The sequence below is a fragment of the Kogia breviceps genome, chromosome 9 (genome assembly GCF_026419965.1).
Source record: "Kogia breviceps isolate mKogBre1 chromosome 9, mKogBre1 haplotype 1, whole genome shotgun sequence".
Classification (NCBI taxonomy): domain Eukaryota; kingdom Metazoa; phylum Chordata; class Mammalia; order Artiodactyla; family Physeteridae; genus Kogia; species Kogia breviceps.
The window spans coordinates 112,105,557-112,125,696 of record NC_081318.1 but is presented as its reverse complement, the minus strand read 5'-3'; the positions used below and the strand labels follow the sequence as shown (position 1 = coordinate 112,125,696).

Genomic DNA, 20,140 nt, shown 5'->3' with positions numbered 1-20,140 from the left:
TCTTCTTGCCCAGTACCTGCAAAAGCTGGGTCTGACTGCCATTTGACTGCTGGCACCAGGTAACCATCTGTTCTGGGAAGAAATTCTAGGCCATGGAAAAACAAAGATGTCAGAGGTTAGCTTACGAGTAGGGAAAAGCTTATCTACAGGTATGCCAGTACCGAAATGACAGTCCCTTTCGTTCCTTTATCACACAATGGAAACACTGACTTCAAAGGGCCACATTTTCCCTTCAAGGCTGCACCAAGGCAGAGGGCTGCCGCGGGCCCTAACTCGGGGACCCAGATGCCCGGCACAAGATAAAGAACCCCTGAAGCTAGGAGATAACGCACAGAGATGGAAAGAGGCCTTTTCTGGTGCATTACCCAAAAGTAGCTACCAAATTGCTTCCCTTCAATACAAAAGCAGCTAAACTATCAAAACCAGAAGTTGACTTCTCCCCCAGTTGCTGCTGCTGTGTCTCAGAATTAGGATTGGCGCTCATAGCACGGCAGGTGCAAGGCTCCCCACCCTGACATCCCGCAAGGCAAGGGCCCCACCCCACAAAAAATAGAAAAGAAAAGAAAAACCAAGGAGAGGAGATCAACCCACCTGGGGTTTTGATTTCTCTACTGATTCCTCCCCCAATAATCCCAAAGTAATACTCGCTATTTGCAGAGAGTAATGAGTTTTTATTTTGCTGAGTATTTGACTAAGTTACTCCAAGTGAACTAAGAACTTTCAGAGTAACTGAAGAAGCCCACCCCACCTCTCTCTCTCTCTCCATTTAGAGACTAAGGCCCTCTCCCACTCCAGCTACTGGGAGAAGGTGATGGTGACCTCCGGCCAGAACAGAGGCATTTAGTTAAGCGTCAAAGAGAGAGTTTCAAGCCAGGATTGCTTAGTTAACTAGCAGATTCTCAAACCCAACTGCCACCTGCTACAGGTCAGTCATTTTGTGACCTGCTACTATGAAACTCAAGTATAAACTGCAGGATTTCAAGACTCAAGGAGATAAGACTCACCGTGGGATTTTTGAAAAACTCGTATTTTGCATAATTCTTCCTGAATAAAAATTTACTTTCACTTGCCATGGTGCTGTCTACCTGGACCACCAGCTCATGATCTTCCAGGCACCTTTCTGCAGAGGAAAAGTATTGTGTGAGACAAACAGGCAGAACCTTCAAGGCGGCCTCACAACCAATTACAAAATCTGCTTGACTTTCCTGTTCCTCTTCAAACATCGTGAGCAAAGACGAGGTCAAGAACCAAAGGTAAATCGAAACTTCTCTTTAACGTGTTACCCCAAACGCGCAGCAGGTCTTAGGACACAGAGTATGAGGAACTCGGGTCAGTCCTTACTTTCATAGACTTCTTCTCAATTTGGCATCAACAAAAGACTCTTCGCAGACGATTTTTGCCTTTAAATTAAGAGATGTCAACTCTCGGAAAGAACAGGGACTCTAAGGACCAGGAGAATGTCCCAAGACACAGAACAGGGGGAAGGCTCTGTGCAAGGAGGACGCACGGGCGGGTGGGGGGTGGGGGGGTAGAAGCAGGACGGCTTTGATTTCGTGAAACTCAGCTGCCTGGGAGGGTGTTAGGGCGTAACACGGGAGGGAGCGGGCTACCAGCAGGCAGCCCGTCCCCACGCCTGCCGTACGCGGGAGCCCACGCTAATCACGCGCACCCCGGAGCTGTTCTCCCAGCGGGACCATGCCGCGGGGAAGGACACACGCGTCGCACAGCACTCGGGGGGAGCGTGCACGGACACACACTCTTCGGTGCCTGGCTCCGCGGCGGCCTCCCGCAGGGGCGGCGTGTTTCCCTCCCAGCCTGAGCACCCTGGCTCCACGCGGAGCCCGCGGAGCATCAGAGGCACGTGGCCTGACGCCCTCACGTGGCTCCGCACAGCCTGCTGACCGGGTGGCAGGGAACCAGCCGCGCCCAACGACGGGATAAGTGACAGGAGCAAACGAGCCCAGGGGCAGCTTCGCCGGGTGAACGGAGGCCCAGACGGCAGGGCAGGAGGTGCCGCGAAACTGACACAGGCGGCCCCGTCGGCCCTTCCCGGCTCCCCGCTCCCTTTTCACACGGCCAGCGTGGATCCCCAGGGGGTCTTGTCTCCCAGGAAGGAGGAGGGCTGGGGTGAGAGCGTTCCTGAGTCAAAGCCATCTCAGAACGTGGCAGAACTGCTCTCCACGAAGGGCACGGTCGCCAGGCCACTGGTCTGAGTCGGGCCCCGCTGGCACACGGGGCACGTGAGGACAGGCTGTCCTCGGTAGAGACAGAGTTAAAGCCTGAATTTCCTCCCCATGATGGACAGAGAGCTCAAGCACCTCAGGAAGGGCCAGATCTGGCACCACCAGTGAGCCACAGACAGGCCCACCGGTCCCCGGAGGAGGCGGGAACTCCCGAGCAATTCAGGAACCGCACACCCTGCCTGATGTCCTCCCACCCCCGGGACAGAGGAGAAGGCCCAGGGGCAGCCTGAGCTCGGTGACAACGGCCACATCCGCCGCCAAGATAGGGGTTAGCGCGACGTCAGTCATTTAAAACAAACCCACGACTTTCCTTGAGATTCTTATTCAGAGAAAACATTTCTGTAGTTATGGGGAAAAAAAACAACTAGGATCCAATAACCTGCTGATGGTTGGTTTATAGAATTAAAATTTGTTACCAGGTAAAACAAGGAGAAAGAAAACAGCGGGGTGGACCTAAGTGAGGACAAGGCAGATGTCGAGTTTCAGCAGCACGGGGCCCCCCTCCCAGCGGGAGCCACCGGCTCGGTAGGGCCCCCGGATGCCGCACCCCAGGCAGGCTCCTCTCTTCCCAGGCCTAGCTACCCTGGTAGAGCCGCGTACAGCAGCGTGAATGGACCGTCAGCGGCCCCGACAGGAGGTGCTCCTCTGTCCCAGGTCACCCCGCTGACCCCACGAGGCCTGGGAGGCCTACAGGTGGAAACCGAGGCCGCTGCACCCGCTGCGGCCAGTGGTGGGACCAGGACTGAGCTCCTCAGAGATGCCAGAGCTGTTGGCCTGGCCTCCCACTGAAGGCCCGGGACCTGTGCTCACAGCTTTCAAAAGGCCACCGGGACGACCTCAGTTCAAGGCTCTTTTTGTCCAGTTCTGATTTTCTCTATGATTCTAAAGACACGTATTTTCAAATGACCTCAGGCAACAGTATTAAACGATCACATCACCAGCTACACATGTCATACGGTCACAATGGCCTTAAGTAAAACTGCCATGTGACTTTTCATCCAAAAGGGCTTTTTGTACAAATGGAAGAGGAAGACGTTCCTCAAAGAGTATTCGCAGTTTTCTGATTTCCGGAACTAAGGCCAGCATCTGTGCCGCCACCAAACTCCCCACGAAAGATACTTAAAACTAAGACAACTCAAAAAAAAAAAGCATATTTTGTAGACTTTTTGATGATGGCCATCCCACTCCTAGGCATATATATACCTGTACAAAACTCTAATTCAAAAAGACACACGCAGCCCTATGTTCCTAGTAGCACTATGCACAACAGCCAGGACATGGAAGCAACCTAAATGTCCATCAACAGAGGAGTGGATAAAGAAGATGTGGTACACTAATATATATACAATGGAATACTACTCAGCCGTGAAAAAGAATGAAATAATGAACATGGATGCAACCAGAGATTATCATGCTGAGTGAAGTCAGAAAGAGAAAAGCAAATACCATATCATATCGCTTATATGTGGAATCTAAAATATGGCACAAATGAACCTATCTATGAAACAGAAACAGACTCACAGACACAGAGATCAGACTTGTGGTGCCAAAGGGGGAGGAGGGGAGGGAGAGGGAAGGATCGGGAGTTTGGGATTAGCAGGTACAAACTACAAGATATAGGATGGATAAACAACCAGGTGCTTCTGTAGAGCACAGGGAACTCTATATTCAGTAGCCTACGATCAACCATAACAGAAAAGAATATAAAGAAGGATGTATATACGAGTATAACTGAGTCGCTCTGCTGTAGAGCAGAAATTAACCCAACACTGTAAATCAACTACACTTCAACTGAAAAAAGCAGCGTATCTTACTTCCGGGGCCGTGCAGCAGACACAAGAGTCCGCAGCAGAAACCTGAGGGGTGAGGTGGGGCTGGAGACCCAGCGCCCGGCCGAGGGCACCAGGAGGCGTCAGCGTCCCACCTCACCGCCCCCTGCAACCCTCACCGCCCGGTGCAGCCCACGTCACAGAGACGGGAGCGCTGAACGGCCGCCCACAGCAAACACCCTGACGCCTGGATCTGCCCCATCGGCAGCCTCCCTGCCAGCTGTGTATTTTAGTGAGGAAAGGGTGTCCCGTGGTGCCTGTCAGAGGTAGCAGACACAGAGACAGAGACGGACAAGGATCAGCCTGCAAAGGCCGCTCTGAGCCCCAAGGCTGAAGGCAAGGCGGCTGCTTCTCCCCGGCCCCCGTCTGTGCAGATGTCAGCATCTGGAAGCGACAGGGCGGCCGTCACGCCCTTCTCGTCTGACCAGGAACAAACCCAGAGCAGGGAACAGCCCGAGCAAGGGTTCCTGCTTCTTCCTGAGGGGTTTCGTCCCGATTCACACGACAACAGAACCCCCCAAATCCCTGAGACTCACAGGACCCGGCTGTGACCCTCCCCGGTCGACGGTGCTCCGGGCTTGATTAAGTCCCAGCCTCTCCCGCTGGTCCACTCTGACGCCCACGGTCACTCAGGGCCCGCCTGTGGGAGCCCCTGCACTCCCAGGGGGATGGAGTTTACAGGTGGGCCCATCTTCAAGTTCACGGGGGGGGCACCGAGATGCTATTTTTCATGCCGAAGTTCCTGTTTTTCGATATTCCTTTAAAATATAGTTTGTGTACTTGATACAGCTGCAGGCCGGCTGTGTCACATCCCTACGTCCTCTGCCTGTTAAGGTGTCCTGGCTGAAGTGAGCCCGGCTGCTCACCGGCTCCAGGCAGACAGGAGGGCAACGCTTCCCAAGGCAACGGCCCCATCCCAGCCCCTGCTGGCTGGACTCGGGGGCTGTCCGGTGGCACTGGCTGGGGACAGTGTTTCCACGTCTGAGCTCTACCCAAAAGACTGGAGCCGAAACATCCCATCCAGGCTGGGCTTTTGGGGCCAATAACGGTTGGAGAGATCAGGAAAGGTATGAGTTCCCGGGAAACCAGGAAACACAGGACACGGTCACCTAAGGCCACCGAGCACACTCAGGGCTCTGCGCCAACTTTTCAAACCGGCAAGTGGTGCAGGAGCCCACAGTGGGGACCAGGAAGGACCCCTGGACCCGGCTCTGGCAACAAGCCCAGTTCAGAGAGAGGGCGGGGAGGGTCCCACCGGCAAGAGACGCTGCCCACGCCGGCAGCTGCCACGGTTCCTGCCCCTCCGGGAGCCTGATGCCCTGGCCCCGCGGGTACCCTCGGGGGCTGCGGACCTCACCCACGCACGTGGCCTCCTGCTAGTGGAGAGGAAGCCGTCTCAAATGGGTGTCCTGGAAACTGCCCCACGTCTCCTAAATCATCGCTCGTTTCTGAGCGCGAAAAGGTTTCATACTGTTAAGGATATGGTATCTTAGCTGCAAAGATCGGCACAGTAGTTGTGCTTGGAAATCCTTAATTTCCAAGGCTACACATCAACTCAGTGCTGTAAGAGTGGCCTGCTCAGCCCTCCCATTACTGGGAACTGGTGGAACCGCCGGCCTTAGGGATCTATCTGCAAGCGTCACCTCCCTTCGGCCTGAGCTGCCAGCCTCGTGTGTGTGCGGGTCCCAGGAGCACCCCCCGAGGTACACACCCCATGAGAAAGTGACCTTCTAAAGGGCGACATCAGTGACTGGGGAGCTAGGGCTGGTGGCTCTGCCCTGAGAATGGGGGTGGCGGACTCGTGCACCAGGGGACCCAGGAACACGCCCAGGACACCGTCAATCACGGAGAGCGCTGCAGACCCCACCCAAGGGGGTTGATGCTGAAACACGGGGAGCTGTGAAAGGCGCTCCCACAGCCCTGCCCCGCGGGAGGCCTGGGACAGGGGGCCGGGCCTTCCTCTTCCCACTACAGGGCACCTGACCTTTAAATGCTCGTGGATATAACGGAAGGCAGAGGATTTTCACCTAAATAACAACTTAAGGGATCAAAAACAATATTAAATAATAGGCTTGGATCACAAAACAAAAGAACAGGCAGGGAAGACACAGGGCCCGGGCTGCAACAAGCTCTTTGTGAACGGTGGGAGGTTTCCCTGGGCCCTGCCCTTGCAGGAGGGCATGGCTAACTAGGTGGAACTAACACCTGCAAAATCCTCTGCAGAACCCAGGCATCAGGCAGACGTGCCCACTCGCTGCTCGTGAGAAAGGAGCTGATGGGAGGAAGTGAGGAAGAATCTTCTAAGGGGGTTTCATGCCCCTGCAATTCAGCTCACTGATTTCCTTCTGGCAAACAGGATCTAAAATTCGATCCTAATGTTCCTTTTCATTTTTTTTTTCATCATTTTACTTGCTCCTCTCCTTTCTTTCTTTTTTTTTTTCCCCTTTTCACTTGGTTTTATAATAAACTATTGTCCCCTAAAGGGGAGTATGTCAATCCATCTGTGAATACGAGAAAGAATACAGAATAAAACATACGGATATCACATCCCTGAGAATACGGTGTGTGCATGTGCATTTCGTTTTTTACTCCCTCAGAATAATTTTTCTTCATGCGATTGATCATTTTCCAAGTTTATCGTCTACTCTACGATGCTGTAGAAATCAAGTGCTACCCCAAGAAACAATGGAATCAGAATTTCTCAAGCAGTCCCTATGTGACAACGTTCTGTGTATCTGCATCCATTCCATACGTTCTCTAGGTGTGTACAGTGATATTCATGTATTATAATGTCTACAGAAGTTTTTTCATAGTTCTTTTCAAATTAAAAGCACAGTCAGACTTTTGAATGGTCTTTCAACAACACTCATTATATTTGGATCCAACTATGCAGATGCATTTTTAAAATTACAGTAAGTCCACTACATACGAGTGAGTTCCGTCCCGAGAGTGCGTTCGTAAGTCCAAAAAATTAGCCTAGGTACCCAACTAACAGAGTCGGCTGTATAGTACTGTACTGTGATAGGTTTATAATACTTCTCACACAAATAATACATAAAAACAAACAAACACAAAAAACAAAGAAAACGTCTTCAATCTTACCACACAGTACCTTGAAAAGTACGGTAGTACAGCACAACAGCTGGCACACAGGGGCCGGCATCGAGTGAACAGGCAGAAGAGTTACTGACTGAGGAGGGAGAGGAGGTGGGAGATGGTAGAGCTGAAGGATCGTCAGCAACAGGAGACGGAGGGCCAGCTGCAGTGTCACTCACGCCTGATCTTGATGGAACGCACGTTCGCATCTTTGAAAGTTTGCAACTTGAAGGTTTGTATGTAGGGGACTTACTGTAATTCTCTATGTGTGTGTGTATGCATGTATGTGGGTATATATACACGTGTATGCATGCATGTGTATATGTATCTGTATATACATGTGTGTGCATGTTGTGTATATAAAAACTGCAGGGTTCCGACTACTGTTTAATTTCCAAATTACTTGTGTGTCAACAGATGCTTTTGGTGACCCTATGAGACCACTTGGGACCATTCATGGATGTCCCAAACCGGAGCTTGCCAGCTGGTTGCTGTGCTGTGGCACCACTGAAGGTACCTGTCAGGAGGAAGCTGCTGGGGACAAAGGACAAAGCACCTGATGACACACAAGTGCACTGCAGATCCGTAGTGACGGGAAAGAAACCAGGTGGAGTTCTTAGCGTTTACTTTAAAACGCACACTATCTGATGGCACAGGGGAGCCAGAACATGTGACTTCCAGCAACGCCAACTCAAATGTACCTCGTGTCATGTAAGCTTAGACTGTACAATATGAGTTGCCCAAATGCCATTTAGTGAAAGAATATTCCAGACCTAGAGGCTTAATTTCAACTTCTTTGTCATTCTTAAAGGTCAAGTGAAAAATGTTAAACTATGGGAAGAACTTTGCAAGCTGTGTAGTTTTTCTCTCCTTCAAGACACAAAAGAAAATAGAGCTCTTGATTTAGAAAAAATTCTAGTTTTAAATGTGTGCCTATGATTTGGAAGCACCGTACGTTACCCAAAAAGAATTTAAACGAAAGTCTGAAAAGCTTCTTTACCTGAAAATAAGCCACCTAAGCCAAACAAACAAACCAAAGACCTCAATAAGTTCTGTAAACAGTACCTATTTCAAAATAATCTCTTGCTCTCTCGAATCACTCAGAGACACTGTGTGAGACTCAAGCTTAGGTGACAGTGCATTACGGCACCCCTTGACTCCCGGGGGCCTCCCCGTGCTCTCCTGCAGGCTGTCACCATGGCTCCCCGACCCCGTCAGGTAAAGAGCTACTCTCGGCAGTGATGCCAGAATCTCCCCAGGGCGCCTCCGGCTGCACACCCAGACCACAGGTGTGCAGCGAGCCCCTGAGCCCCTCACAGCGGCTCCTCCTGCCAAGTCACAGGGACCCTCCCCTCCTACTGTGGCTGAGCTCTCTTGGGAGTTACTGCTTCAAACTGTGCAAGAGCGAGATTCTGAAAGCACCAGGGGAGAGAGGCCTGGGAGGGAGGAAGGTGAGATTTTAGGAAAAAGAGGAGGCAGGAGCGTGGAGGACAACACCCAGACCACCTGCTATGCTGGCTGGCAAGGGACACTGCAGTGACAATCTGGCATCAGGCGGCAGAGGTCTTCACCTGAAGGCCCACCAAGCACCCCACTGCTGTCCCCCACCCGGAGCTGCTCCTCCCCACCTGGAGCTGCTCCCCAGCTGGAGCTGCTCCTCCCCAGCTAGAGCTGCTCCCTTCCACCTGCAGCTGCTCCCCACCCAGAGCTGCTCCCCCCGACCCGGAGCTGCTCCCCAGCTGGAGCTGTTCACCCCGACCCGGAGCTGCTCCCCAGCTGGAGCTGCCCCCCTCCACCTGCAGCTGCTCCCCACCCGGAGCTGCTCCCCCCGACCCGGAGCTGCTCCCCAGCTGGAGCTGGCCCCCCTCCACCTGCAGCTGCTCCCCACCCGGAGCTGCTCCCCCCGACCCAGAGCTGCTCCCTACCTAATCCCAGGTGTGGGTGGTGCTCCACCAGCGTCCAGCTGTTGTCGTCCACACAGTGACTTCTGTAAACCAGCAACTGGCACAGGTCCCTGGCTGTCGTGTCCGCCAGAATCTCCACCACTTTGCTCGTCCCGTCTTCGCTAAAGACTTTAACATCCTGCAACAGAAGGCGGTGACGCTTACAGATGAACAACCTTGGGTTTTCATAAATAAACACTGAAACAAAAGAAACAGGAAATGTATAGACAGCAGAGCTCCAACACATGTATAATTGTTCTTCCAGGCAGCAGGTGACCAGAGGCTGCGGGTCTGCAGGCCACGCCCATCGACACTCCCCTTCCCTTCTCCCCGCCGCCCCCCCGCCCCCCCCCCCTCCCGTGGATGTGCAGGGCACGTGGGACCACAACACGGGCTCTTACAACGCCCAGGACACCTCGGGGACACATGGCCAAACCAGAGTGTGTGAGCTACTTCTCTACCACCTGTCTTGGGAAGCGACAGAATTCCTTTAAAATACTGCTGGCGGTCTTGGAATTGGACATTTTACACTTGAACCAATTGTGAGAACAAACAAAGCAACAGAAGGCCCGAAGAAATCCTAACTTTCCGCGACTCCAGCTGTTCTCCGTTTCTAGGGTCCTCAGTGCAGCAGACGGCACCCAATGCCTCCTCCTGTCACCGCCACTCACCTTGTGTACACTGAGGTGTAGGGAGAAGATGAGAAGGAGTAATGTGAATGTGCTGAAATTGAAAATACTAAAAAGAAGGGCATAGTAAGAGCAGTCACAAAACCCTCTGGCTCCACCCCCTACAAAATTACAAGCCAGCTTAATTTTCCCAGTGTTGTTCAAAGCCATGACCTACGAACAGCTCCCAGGCAAGGGAGTGGCCAAGCGGAAATCCAGAAGACCAAAAACCTACCCTGCCCCAGCTGCAAAACTGACAGGGGTGCGTGCCGCCTTTAGGGGAAACGTGAGATGCTTCAAAAAAATCTTACCTCAACAGCATGGAAAAAGCAGTCAGAGGAACAAGATGGCATTTTAAATCGAGACTGTCCCTTGAAGGGGAGTGTGTCCCAGCCTTTTCCCACTGTCCCTGGCAGGCAGGGACCCCTCTCCGGGCACCGATGGTGCGGACGGAGCCCCGGCGGGCAGGCTGTCTCTGGGCAGCAGGGAAGCGGCTACGAGGCTGCCTCGGGCTTGGTCCTGCAGCTCGTGAATCCAGCCACGAGGGGCAGGCCGATCGGGTCCCTGGCCGGGCCCGACGCAATCGCCCCCCACTCCCACTCCGGTGCCCCCGAGCGAGGTGGAGGCGGTGACAACACAAGGCTCAGACAACACTCCAGAAAATATCCCTGCTCGTTCTTTCCCACGGCGGCGAACTCAGGCTGAGCACGTGAGCTCTCTGACTCGGGCCCGCCCGCCGGATCGCCCGGCAACCTGGAGCCAGGCAACCCATGCTGTCCCTTGCGAGTTTGGAGCTGGAGCTTTCTGTGGCCTGAGTGTCAGCTGGTCTTAAAGAACCGGCCGCAGCTCTCTGTCTGTCTGTCTGTCTCTCTCTCTCTCCGTCCTTTTTCTCGTGTTTTTGATCAAGTGCAGACTTGGAACGTTTATTTCCGCAGCGCGGACTCTGGCAGGGCAGCGAGTGGCTGGGCTGAAGTCCCACGGGGATGGCACGTTCCCACAAGGACCGTCCCGGCCGACTTGGGGCTCACTCAGCCGGGAGGGAGGCAGGGCCAGCCCGGGGGACAGAGCCCTTCCGCAGGGCAGGGTCACTGCGCCCGCTGTTCGTGCCACCTCTCTGCCAGCCCCCCAACCCGGGCTAGAGCAGGACTGAGGGGCCGCTTACAGCTCACATTTATCTTTAAAGAAATCCAGCCCCCATCTTTTCTGGAGTTGATGTTTCACTCAATGACAGCTCTACTTCTCCAAAACCAATTAAATATGCAAACACAGCTGTCATGACTAAGTATATAAAAATAAAATTTAACTTCAACAGAGAAAATGTCTCTGGTCTATAGGTAAATACTCTGTAAGAACAAATGCGTTAACATAAAAGAAAATCGAATTTTAAAAAAGCAATGAATTCATACAATTCCTTATATATATATATATGCTAATTAGATATAATCACATACATATATAATGTATGCTACAGCCGTGTGTGCATACAACCACCCAAATCTACTACACTAATATCCCTTCTTTCCTAAGTTTCTAAGTGAGCTTACCTGTGACTACAATGAACATTATTTTCCCTCGGAAACTTAAGTTAGGTTGAAGCGTGTCTCCCATCTCTCTCTCCAAGTCTCTTCCTGCCCAAATCATCCATAGCACCAGCTTTTTACATCTTCCTTTCAGCCCTACTTCACTTTTCTTTAAACTCTCTCCCTCACTTCTCTGTTGCTCCAAGGCCCTGCCCCCAAAGGTCTATATACAGTCCGAGTATTAAAATCTAAGATGTGCTTTGTCATACAGCCACGTCCCCGGCTTTCAGGTCCCCAGAGACGGCTGAGGGAGGGCCCGGAGGGGAAGCTGGATCTACGACAGGTCTTTGGATGATTACTGCAACCGCTCTATAGGTCTGAGGTCATCTCAACAGAGAAGTTTAAAGAACACATTGTGTGAAAATAATGACATGTGGGTAACCCTCTGTCCCTCAGCCTCTCACCGGTGTCCTATCACCCACAGAGGCGAGGTCACAAAGACGACATGAGGGGGCTCTGGCTGCGCTGCTCTCTTCATCAGGAGGCCCCTCCTCCTCCTCCGTTAAGCCTCTGTCTTCACTGTGCAGGACCGTTAGGAGCCCAGTCACGGCTGGGGTCAGTAAAATGTCCGAAACGCGAAGGTGGCGCTTTGGGAGGTCAGGCCCGCACAGGTGTGCAGCTGCCCCCGCCCGGGGAGGGCCCACGTGCAGGCCTGCGCTCTGCGAGGTGGCTGCATGACGGGACCGCCCGACGGGGCGGTGACACGGCACCCCCCTGCCACTGCCTGGCCCCCTGTCGCGTAACGGCAGGACAGGCCACCCGTCAGAGCACTTCCCCCAGACCATCGGGACCTCAGCGAGTATCGTGGGTCTGCCCCCAGGCCAATGTACTATCTTTTATCTCAAACTGCGTGATGTATTTACTGGCATCCAGTTTCAGCGAACGTCTGGCTTGAGAGACAGGGGCAGGGACGGTCTGCACGGTTCTTTGGGGGCAGAGGGGCCTCCAGCTGTACCCCGAAGCGTTAGCACTCCATCCGCAAGGGCGGGACACGCCACCGCCCACCCAGCCAACACAGGTGTCCCCCCTGCTAAAGCCCCGCCATTGTGCTGATGCTGCTGGGAGGGGTGGGGGGGGGCCACAGAGCTAGATGCAAAGGACACAGGAAACCTGGGAAGACTGGCAGGTTTACTGGAAGTTTAGAAAAAAGTGAAATTCGAGGAGCTGAGAGAGTCCTGAGTGGCTAGATTACAAAAGGACTACAACCTCCAGAACTTCCTTTGGGTCCGGACGACGCAAACGGTGAGCACGGTCGTACAAATCTCGGACGGGGCTGCCATATACGGTTACCTTTTTATTCAACTACAAGAGTCGGGAACAGGTATCTGTAGATAAGAGTCTTTCACTCTCAAACTCCCAATTCTCCTAGATACATCTGCTAGGAATGCAGCTTATTATACTAATAACCTTTGTACTACCCATAACACCTTCTTTTGGGGAAAGTATTTTGGCGAGACATTCGATATAATTACAGAAATACTGATCGAGAGTTAGTGACGGTAATTATTGAGAATGCTCTTAAAAAGCAGAACACGTTCACTGGTATCGGTGAGCATCTCCGTTTGGTGCATTTTCAGAACTAAAATCTAGCAACGGAAGCAAAACCCCTTGCTGAAGGGCGACAGCCAGACCCCGAGCCTGCAGCGCCGTCGGTCTGTCTGTCTGTCGGATAAGCAGGGCTTCTCAGTTCTGACCACGGATCCGGACGGGAGAAATGTAGGCCAAACACCACAGTCAGGCACAACTCCTCAGAAACTAGGAAAGCACAAGGTTCTACGCGATGCGAGCTCAGAAAGTCCAACACCAGAAAGAGGGATAAGTACCTGAACGTGACAGCGCGCACCTGAGCCCGCCTTCCGGCCGCTGGAGTCTCCAACCCAGAGGTTTCCAGGGCGACTCGTGAGCAAATGCCCTCTGCAAACCTCCCTGCGGGTCTGACCCTCTGCTCCCAGATGGGCTCGGTAAATACCTTACAGAGTTTCTAGAAGCTGCAGATACAGCCAATGAAAATGAATCTGCTTCATCACTGGGGAGCGACTTTGCTGCCAGCCGGGGGCCAGGGGGACGAGACACAAGACCCCCAGCCCGGATTTACTCTGCCCCTAAACGGGGGGTCAGCCGGGCTCCAGTGCCTCCGCACTGTCCTATATGGGGAACACGGCCCTTTGACGACAGGTGGAAAATTGAACTTCATACACACACACATACACAGCCATAAACACACAAAGCCTTTAACCAGCAATTACAATGCTGAGAATCCACCTATCTACCTGTCTATCTATCTATCTAGTCTGTCTCTATCTACCTATCACCTACCTATCTATCTAGTCTGTCTCTACCTATCACTATCTATCTATTATCTATCTAGTCTATCTACTTATCACCTGTCTATCATCCACCTATCTATCTATCTATGTCTGTCTCTACCTATCATTTATCCATCTATGTATCTATCTAGTCTGTCTCTACCTATCACTATCTATCGTCTATCTATTATCTATCTAGTCTATCTACTTATCACCTGTCTATCATCCACCTATCTATCTATCTATCTATCTATCTATCTAGTCTGTCTCTCCCTATCTACCTATCACCTATCTATCTATCTAGTCTGTCTCTCTCTATCTACCTATCACCTATCTATCTATCATCTATCTATTATCTATCTACCTAGTCTGTCTCTATCTACCTATCACCTATCTATCATCCACCTATCTACCTATCTAGTCTGTCTCTCTCTACCTATAATTTATTTATCCATCTATGTATCTATCTAGTCTGTCTCTATCTACCTATCACGTGTCTATCTATCATCTATCTATCTATCTATCTATCATCTATGTATCTATCTATGCACCCAGCTCTCCACCATTAAGTGACCAGAGACCTATGTACAAGAATGTCCATTTCAGTTCTGTTTACAATAAGAAAGAACTGCACACAATAACAGTGTGTGTCAAAAGAGGCTCTGGTTAAACCAACTATGGTCCCCATGCGATGCAGCACCATATGAAGCTTTTGGGGAAAATGTGGTAACGCAGGTAAATTCTGGACAACGCCAGGCCACACCGCGCACATCTGTGGAATGAGACAAGAGTTGGGAACTGAGAGAAAGGGAACCTTACTTTTTATCATAAACCTTCCTGTACTATTTAAGTTTCACGTTTTGCTTTTACTACGAGCATGCATCACTTTGTTTTCATTTATGACTTTTATAACTTCAAACTATTTACTTTCTGTTTGTGTGGCGCCTGGTTGAGCACAGATGACATGGTAATCAAGTCATGGTTGCTGCAACCCCTACTCTTATTTCCGCTTTCAGTGCCCACACTCTGCCAACTGCCTGGGCCTCCCGAATGGACCAGCTTCTCTGGAAGGACGGGCATGAGGCGGAGGGGCCGCACCCGCGTGGACACCTGTAGGGGAGGAAAGCCAGCCTCGGGGCTCTCACTTCGGCGCAGGCCTTATCTCCCACGGAGGCGGACGGCTCTGGGATGAACCAGAATAAAGACCCAAAGTCCAATCCTGGGTCTCAAGCACAGGGAGCTGCCACCAGCAGCGGCATTTTTATTAACAGTTTACAACACCTAGAATTTATCTCAGTCTACGTGTACACAAACGGGGTGGCTTAACCAACAGAAGTGCAATGTCCCGCGGTTCTGGACACCGGACGTCAGAGACAAGGTGTCCGTGATCGCAGGGCTGGTCCCTTTCGAGAGCTGTGAGGGGGGCTCCACTCTACGCCTCTCTCCCAGCTCCTGGGGGTCTGCTGGCTGTCTCTGGCGTATAAGCGTCACCCTGATCGCTGCCTGCACCTTCAGGGCTTTCTGCCTGTGTGGGTCCAAACGTCCCCTCTTTACAAGGACACCAGTCCTACCAGGCCGGCCCACCTACTCCAGCATGACTGCATCTAAACTTAACAGATGACACCTGCAACTACTCCATTTCCAAACAGAGTCACAGTCTGAGGTTCCTGGGGGCTTTGGGACTTCAACATCTGAATTGCAGAGGGGGGTAGGTACAATTCGATCCATAACAACATGCAATAAAGTGTAAGACCCTAAGTCAGCTCTTCCTCCAAATAGGTAATAACTTGCAGCACAATGAATTAAACCATGATGTCTTGTTTACGATACGCCGACGCTTGTAGGTGCTGGGGTCTCTCTCTGAGTACCTGCTCCAGAGCACAGAAGTCTCCGCTCGTAAACCAGAACCATGTGGATTTCACAAGAGCAGCCTGATAAGGTCAAAACCACCCTTCTGCAGGAGGAAACCAGTCACACCCAGAGACCAAACCCAGAGGGCCTCTTCTAGGTTCACATTAAACGCCTCAACCTCTCAGCAGCCTGGGACCCACGGACGGCCCCTCGCTGCCTGAGACCCCAGGCCCTCTGAGGCTGTCCTTGCTCTGACGGCTTTACCTCAGGGCCCTGCGTGAGTCACCCCTTAGAGGGCCCCTGCCTACTCTGGAACGCTTAGGCAGGAGTCTGGATTTCAAATTTCGTGACTCCCACGTGCACTCCTAGTTGCAGATCAGGGTTCTGGCTGATTTGGTGGCTAAGACAACATAAAACTAAATTAAAACCAACGCTCCACCTAGGAAAGCGGACTAGTATCTATGACAGAGAGAACAAGAGCACACAGCTGGCGAGTTCTGTAGACCTCTTTCCGGTACCTGAGACCTGGCCCGCTGGCAGTGGGTCCCCAGGATGTCACCAGGGCCTTGGTCACAGCGGGTGCGTAGCTGTTCCGGTCTCTGACAGAAACAGTCCACCTACGGTAACCACTTCAGTGTCTGTAGAAGCCGTCTGCCATTATTAGGGGAACACGGTTCAAGGATGGAAATCAGGAAATCACATCAATACCCTACCATTAGCTGATTCAGGATCCCATCTGGGCCCAAAGGCCGCCCTCAGCTGCTGGGTCTCCTCGGTCTCCGTCAGCTGGACAGGTCCTCAGATCTGGCTGTCCCCGTGGTTTTGTATTCCGCGGTCTTCTGTGACCTCAACACCTCTGAGGAGTCCTGACATTTGGCGGAAGGTCCTCGGTCCTGCTGGCGCCACAGAAGTGGGTCGTGTCCTTCTCGGGATGCCCCATTCTGGTGATGTCATCTGGGGACCCTTGATTGGTAAGGTGACCCCTGCCGGTCTCTCCACAACCCTGAGTTACTCCCTTGTCTTTGCTCTTCGAGCGGCTCCTGGGTCCTGGTGACGGGCCCCCTCCACGCTTCAAGCACCTCCTAGGCGGCCCTGCCTCCTCTGAGTAGAGAGTGGAATTCAGGCGCTAAGACCCGAGGACAGGGTTGAACATCATTTTAAAGGAGGGGAGCAGAGCTTCAAGTTATCATAGGGACACGGAAGCTACAGGAGGGCAAGGAATCACCGAGCGCTGCTGATCTGCTCAAATCCATCCGGCACCCACACGCCACCCATCTCAGCTCCTGCTGTGTCCACATCCTACCCGGCTGTCCCCACGCCTGCCTGTCCAGCCCATAAAACACGCAACCTGTAGACTTCTTAAGGGTGCCGGGGGGTGGGTGGGGGTGTTGAGGGAGGGATGGACTGGGAGTTTGGGATCAGCAGGTGCAAACTGTTACATACAGGATGGATAAACAACACGGTCCTACTGTACAGCACAGGGAACTCTATTCAATATCCTGTGATAAACCCTCATGGAAAAGAATATGGCAAAGAATGTATATACGAATATAGCTGAGTCACTTTGCTGTACACCAGTAATGAAGACAAAATTCTAACTCAACTGTACTTCAATTAAAAAAAAAAAGCAAACGTGCCTTGCCCTCCTGTAGCAACGCTCGGCACGGTTAGCTCTGCAGAGAGACGGGTCCTCGCCCGACCTCCAGGGCCTGAACCTGGGGTCCCCACTCCACCCCGTGTCCTTCCCCACCGTCTTCCCTCCCTCCTTCTGGAACGCTCTCTGCTTCCAACCCAACTAACGGCTCCTCATCCTCCAGTCCCTGCTGCTTGGCTGGCTGGTGCCTTTCCCGCAGCCCGGATGTCCCACGTCTGGCCTGCTGGCGATTCCACGCCCCCGAGGACTGGCCAGCACTTGTCTCTCCCACCAGTTCCTGGGCCCCCGAGGGCAGGGTCCACACGGGGAAGACGCTCCAGTCGCGCCGGGCAGCGGGCCCGTGAGGTGGACGCAGGCGGCGGAGGCTTGATTTCCTTGCTGGCCCCGTGCCGGGTACAGGGCGGGCGGCAGGCAGCCTCCAGGTGTGGGCTTTGGAGACGGGTTCTCGGGGCCCTGCCGGTCACTGTCACCCAGATGCTCCCTCCTGGGGCCATCCTCCCAGACTGGAGACCACGTGGGGGAGGTCAGGGGGGGCTGTGCTGCAGGGCTGAGGAGACGGGATACACCCGAGCCCAGGGGCCTGAGTCGGGAGGACGGGATCACCTGACCCCGCTCTCTCCACACCTAGGTCCACGCAGTGATTCATCCCCACGGCACTGCACGGGCACCGGCCAAAGGAACCTTCCTCACACCACGTGGACCAGAAGCTCCTCCTCCTCCGTTCTGCGGGCGCCGTAAGGCCACACACTGCCATACTCCTGGAAGGAGCTGTGGAACAGCCAGAGACGTGCTAAGGCTGCCGTAGGCTCTGAAGGGCCGAGACGCAGCGGGTTCAACCGCTGGGACGGGACGGGACAGGACAGGCGGCTCCTGCTCGGCCCTACCACAACCCCGGCCCCTGCAGTCCCTGCAGCCAGCAGCTGCCCACCCGTGTAGGGAGGGCCACCCCAGCTGGGGGACAGCAGGTTTCCAAAGCCAGCCTGTGCTGCCACGGGGGCCCCCAGGCCACTCTCACACAGAGAATGTGGGAGGCCGCCGGTGAGAGGTCAGCGCTCAGAAGTTCTGAAACGCACGCGCCCCTGAACGTGGTGACCAGAATAAAGAGGCCTTCGCGCACACACACAGCGACACGCACGGGCTTTGGCTAGAAACCTGGCTTCCAGGAAAGCACTGAAAACGTGACAAAACCCACCCACCTCACAGTCGCTCTGGGAAGCGACACCTACAGCACAGCCAACTGGAACCCACGCAAAGAGCCAGCCACGGCCAAGGGTCCGAGCGGGGCCCCAATACACACTCGTTAATAGTGTTTTCAGCGACTACGAGTGCTCTTTGCAAAGACCACGGAGCAGAGACACAGAAAACACTCGCAGGATATTCAACACATAACAACATTTACATGGTTATATCTGCTTTGATGTAAGCTTTTATACACAGAACGGATAAACAAGAAGGTCCTACTGTAGAGCACAGGGAACTCTGTTCAATATCCTGTGATAAACCCTAATGGAAAAGAATATGAAAAAAAAAAAAAGAGAGGCAGGGACTGGAATGGAGATGTCAGTGATGTCAGATGTCACTGACCGTGGTCTGCGTGAAGCCAGCGGCCCTAACATCCAAGGTCCCATCACAACAGCACTGCCGTCACCTCGAGGGGGTGACACCCCCGCCGCGGGGCGGCTGTCGCCCCCTGCCCTTCCCGTGGAGCTGCTACACGTGCCACTTCCATCTGTGTCTGCGCAGCGTTTCCTGATACAAATGAACCCCAAGAATCCAGGATTCCAGAACGAGGGCAGCGAGAAACACTGCTGCTTTGATTCACGAGCACCTCTGCCGTGGGGTTACAACGAGGAAGCTATTCTGGGCTCAGGAGAAAATAAATTCGTCATTAGCACTGGGTTCTAAAATAAATTCCAGCAGAGGCTGTTTCACTGAGAACCTTTCTAAACGGGGCCACCTCTGTGTTCTCTTTTCCTAGAAATGCTGAGGCTTGGCTGCACAGCAGTGAAAGGAGGGGGTGTGGGTGGATGTTAACTGAATTCTCTCTCTGGACGCAAAGCACCTCCACTTGGTTTCCTCCAGTGTTTCTTCCAATTTTTCTTTAAACATTTTTTATTACTCAGATTGCTTTTCCATCATGCTTGCTAAGACAGTGAGGTGAGAGCCCAAGAAAAGAAAGATAGAAAAGCTATGGAGAGAAAGAGAAGGCCAGACTCCATGCAGGCACCGGGCCACACAGGAAGGGGTACAACAGGGCTGCCCCACCGGGCCAGGGCACGGGCAGGCCGGCCGGGAGCAGTGCAGAGACACAGAAAGGCCACAGCCAGCCGCGGGGACACGTGTGTGGAAGGTTCTAGTTAGCGTCCTTCGTGATCCTGGAAAGGCATGGACTCATCTTGGACCCACCGGCAGGTGGCAGGGATTTCACCAAAGCATGGAGCCCCTTCAACCAAGAGCCAAAGGTCTGACAGATGCTTTTCAACCTTGTGATTTCATAAAACACTATCTTAAACTGACAAAAAAAAAAAAATGACGTATTTAGAGACCACAGAATGGAAGCCAAGTCCCTCTGGGACCGTCCACGGGCTTTTACTGAAGCAAAGGTGTTCACGCTCCACGCACATGACACCTTCTGCACGGGATGAACTGTGGTCCGTCGGAAATCAGGGTGTTTATAATCATGTGCATTTATGTCGGACCCGTCAGGGAGGGTAATCAGGCCAAAAGTTCATTTTCCGCTTCTCTACCTTTTCCTACAGACATTTCAAGGCAAAGCAACAGCAGAGTAGTTTGCCAAGGGAACTCATTTTTCTTGATCCAGCAAACTAGGCGGCCCTTTCTGAGCCTGCGCACAGACCTCGATGGCTGTTTGCTCTGCCCCGGCCCCTGATTCTGCAGCAGGACCTGATCACAGATGCCCACGCTGATGAAGACACACACTTAGATTTTTGGTAAAAGTATGGGGATTCT

General features: G+C 52.9%; 1 protein-coding gene across 5 annotated transcripts in view; it reads right to left on the bottom strand.

Annotated features, from left to right (window-relative positions):
• The window catches only part of GRB10 (growth factor receptor bound protein 10), a 188,244-nt gene that overhangs the window by 34,589 nt on the left and 133,515 nt on the right, over positions 1 to 20,140 (bottom strand). For all 5 annotated transcript variants that reach the window (XM_059074699.2, XM_059074698.2, XM_067042955.1 and 2 more), the window contains 3 exons: positions 9,094 to 9,250; positions 1,005 to 1,120; positions 17 to 85 (listed from right to left, as the gene is read on the bottom strand). In XM_059074699.2, the coding sequence (XP_058930682.1) occupies positions 17 to 85; positions 1,005 to 1,120; positions 9,094 to 9,250 (342 nt within the window). The remainder of the gene's footprint in view (positions 1 to 16; positions 86 to 1,004; positions 1,121 to 9,093; positions 9,251 to 20,140) is intronic.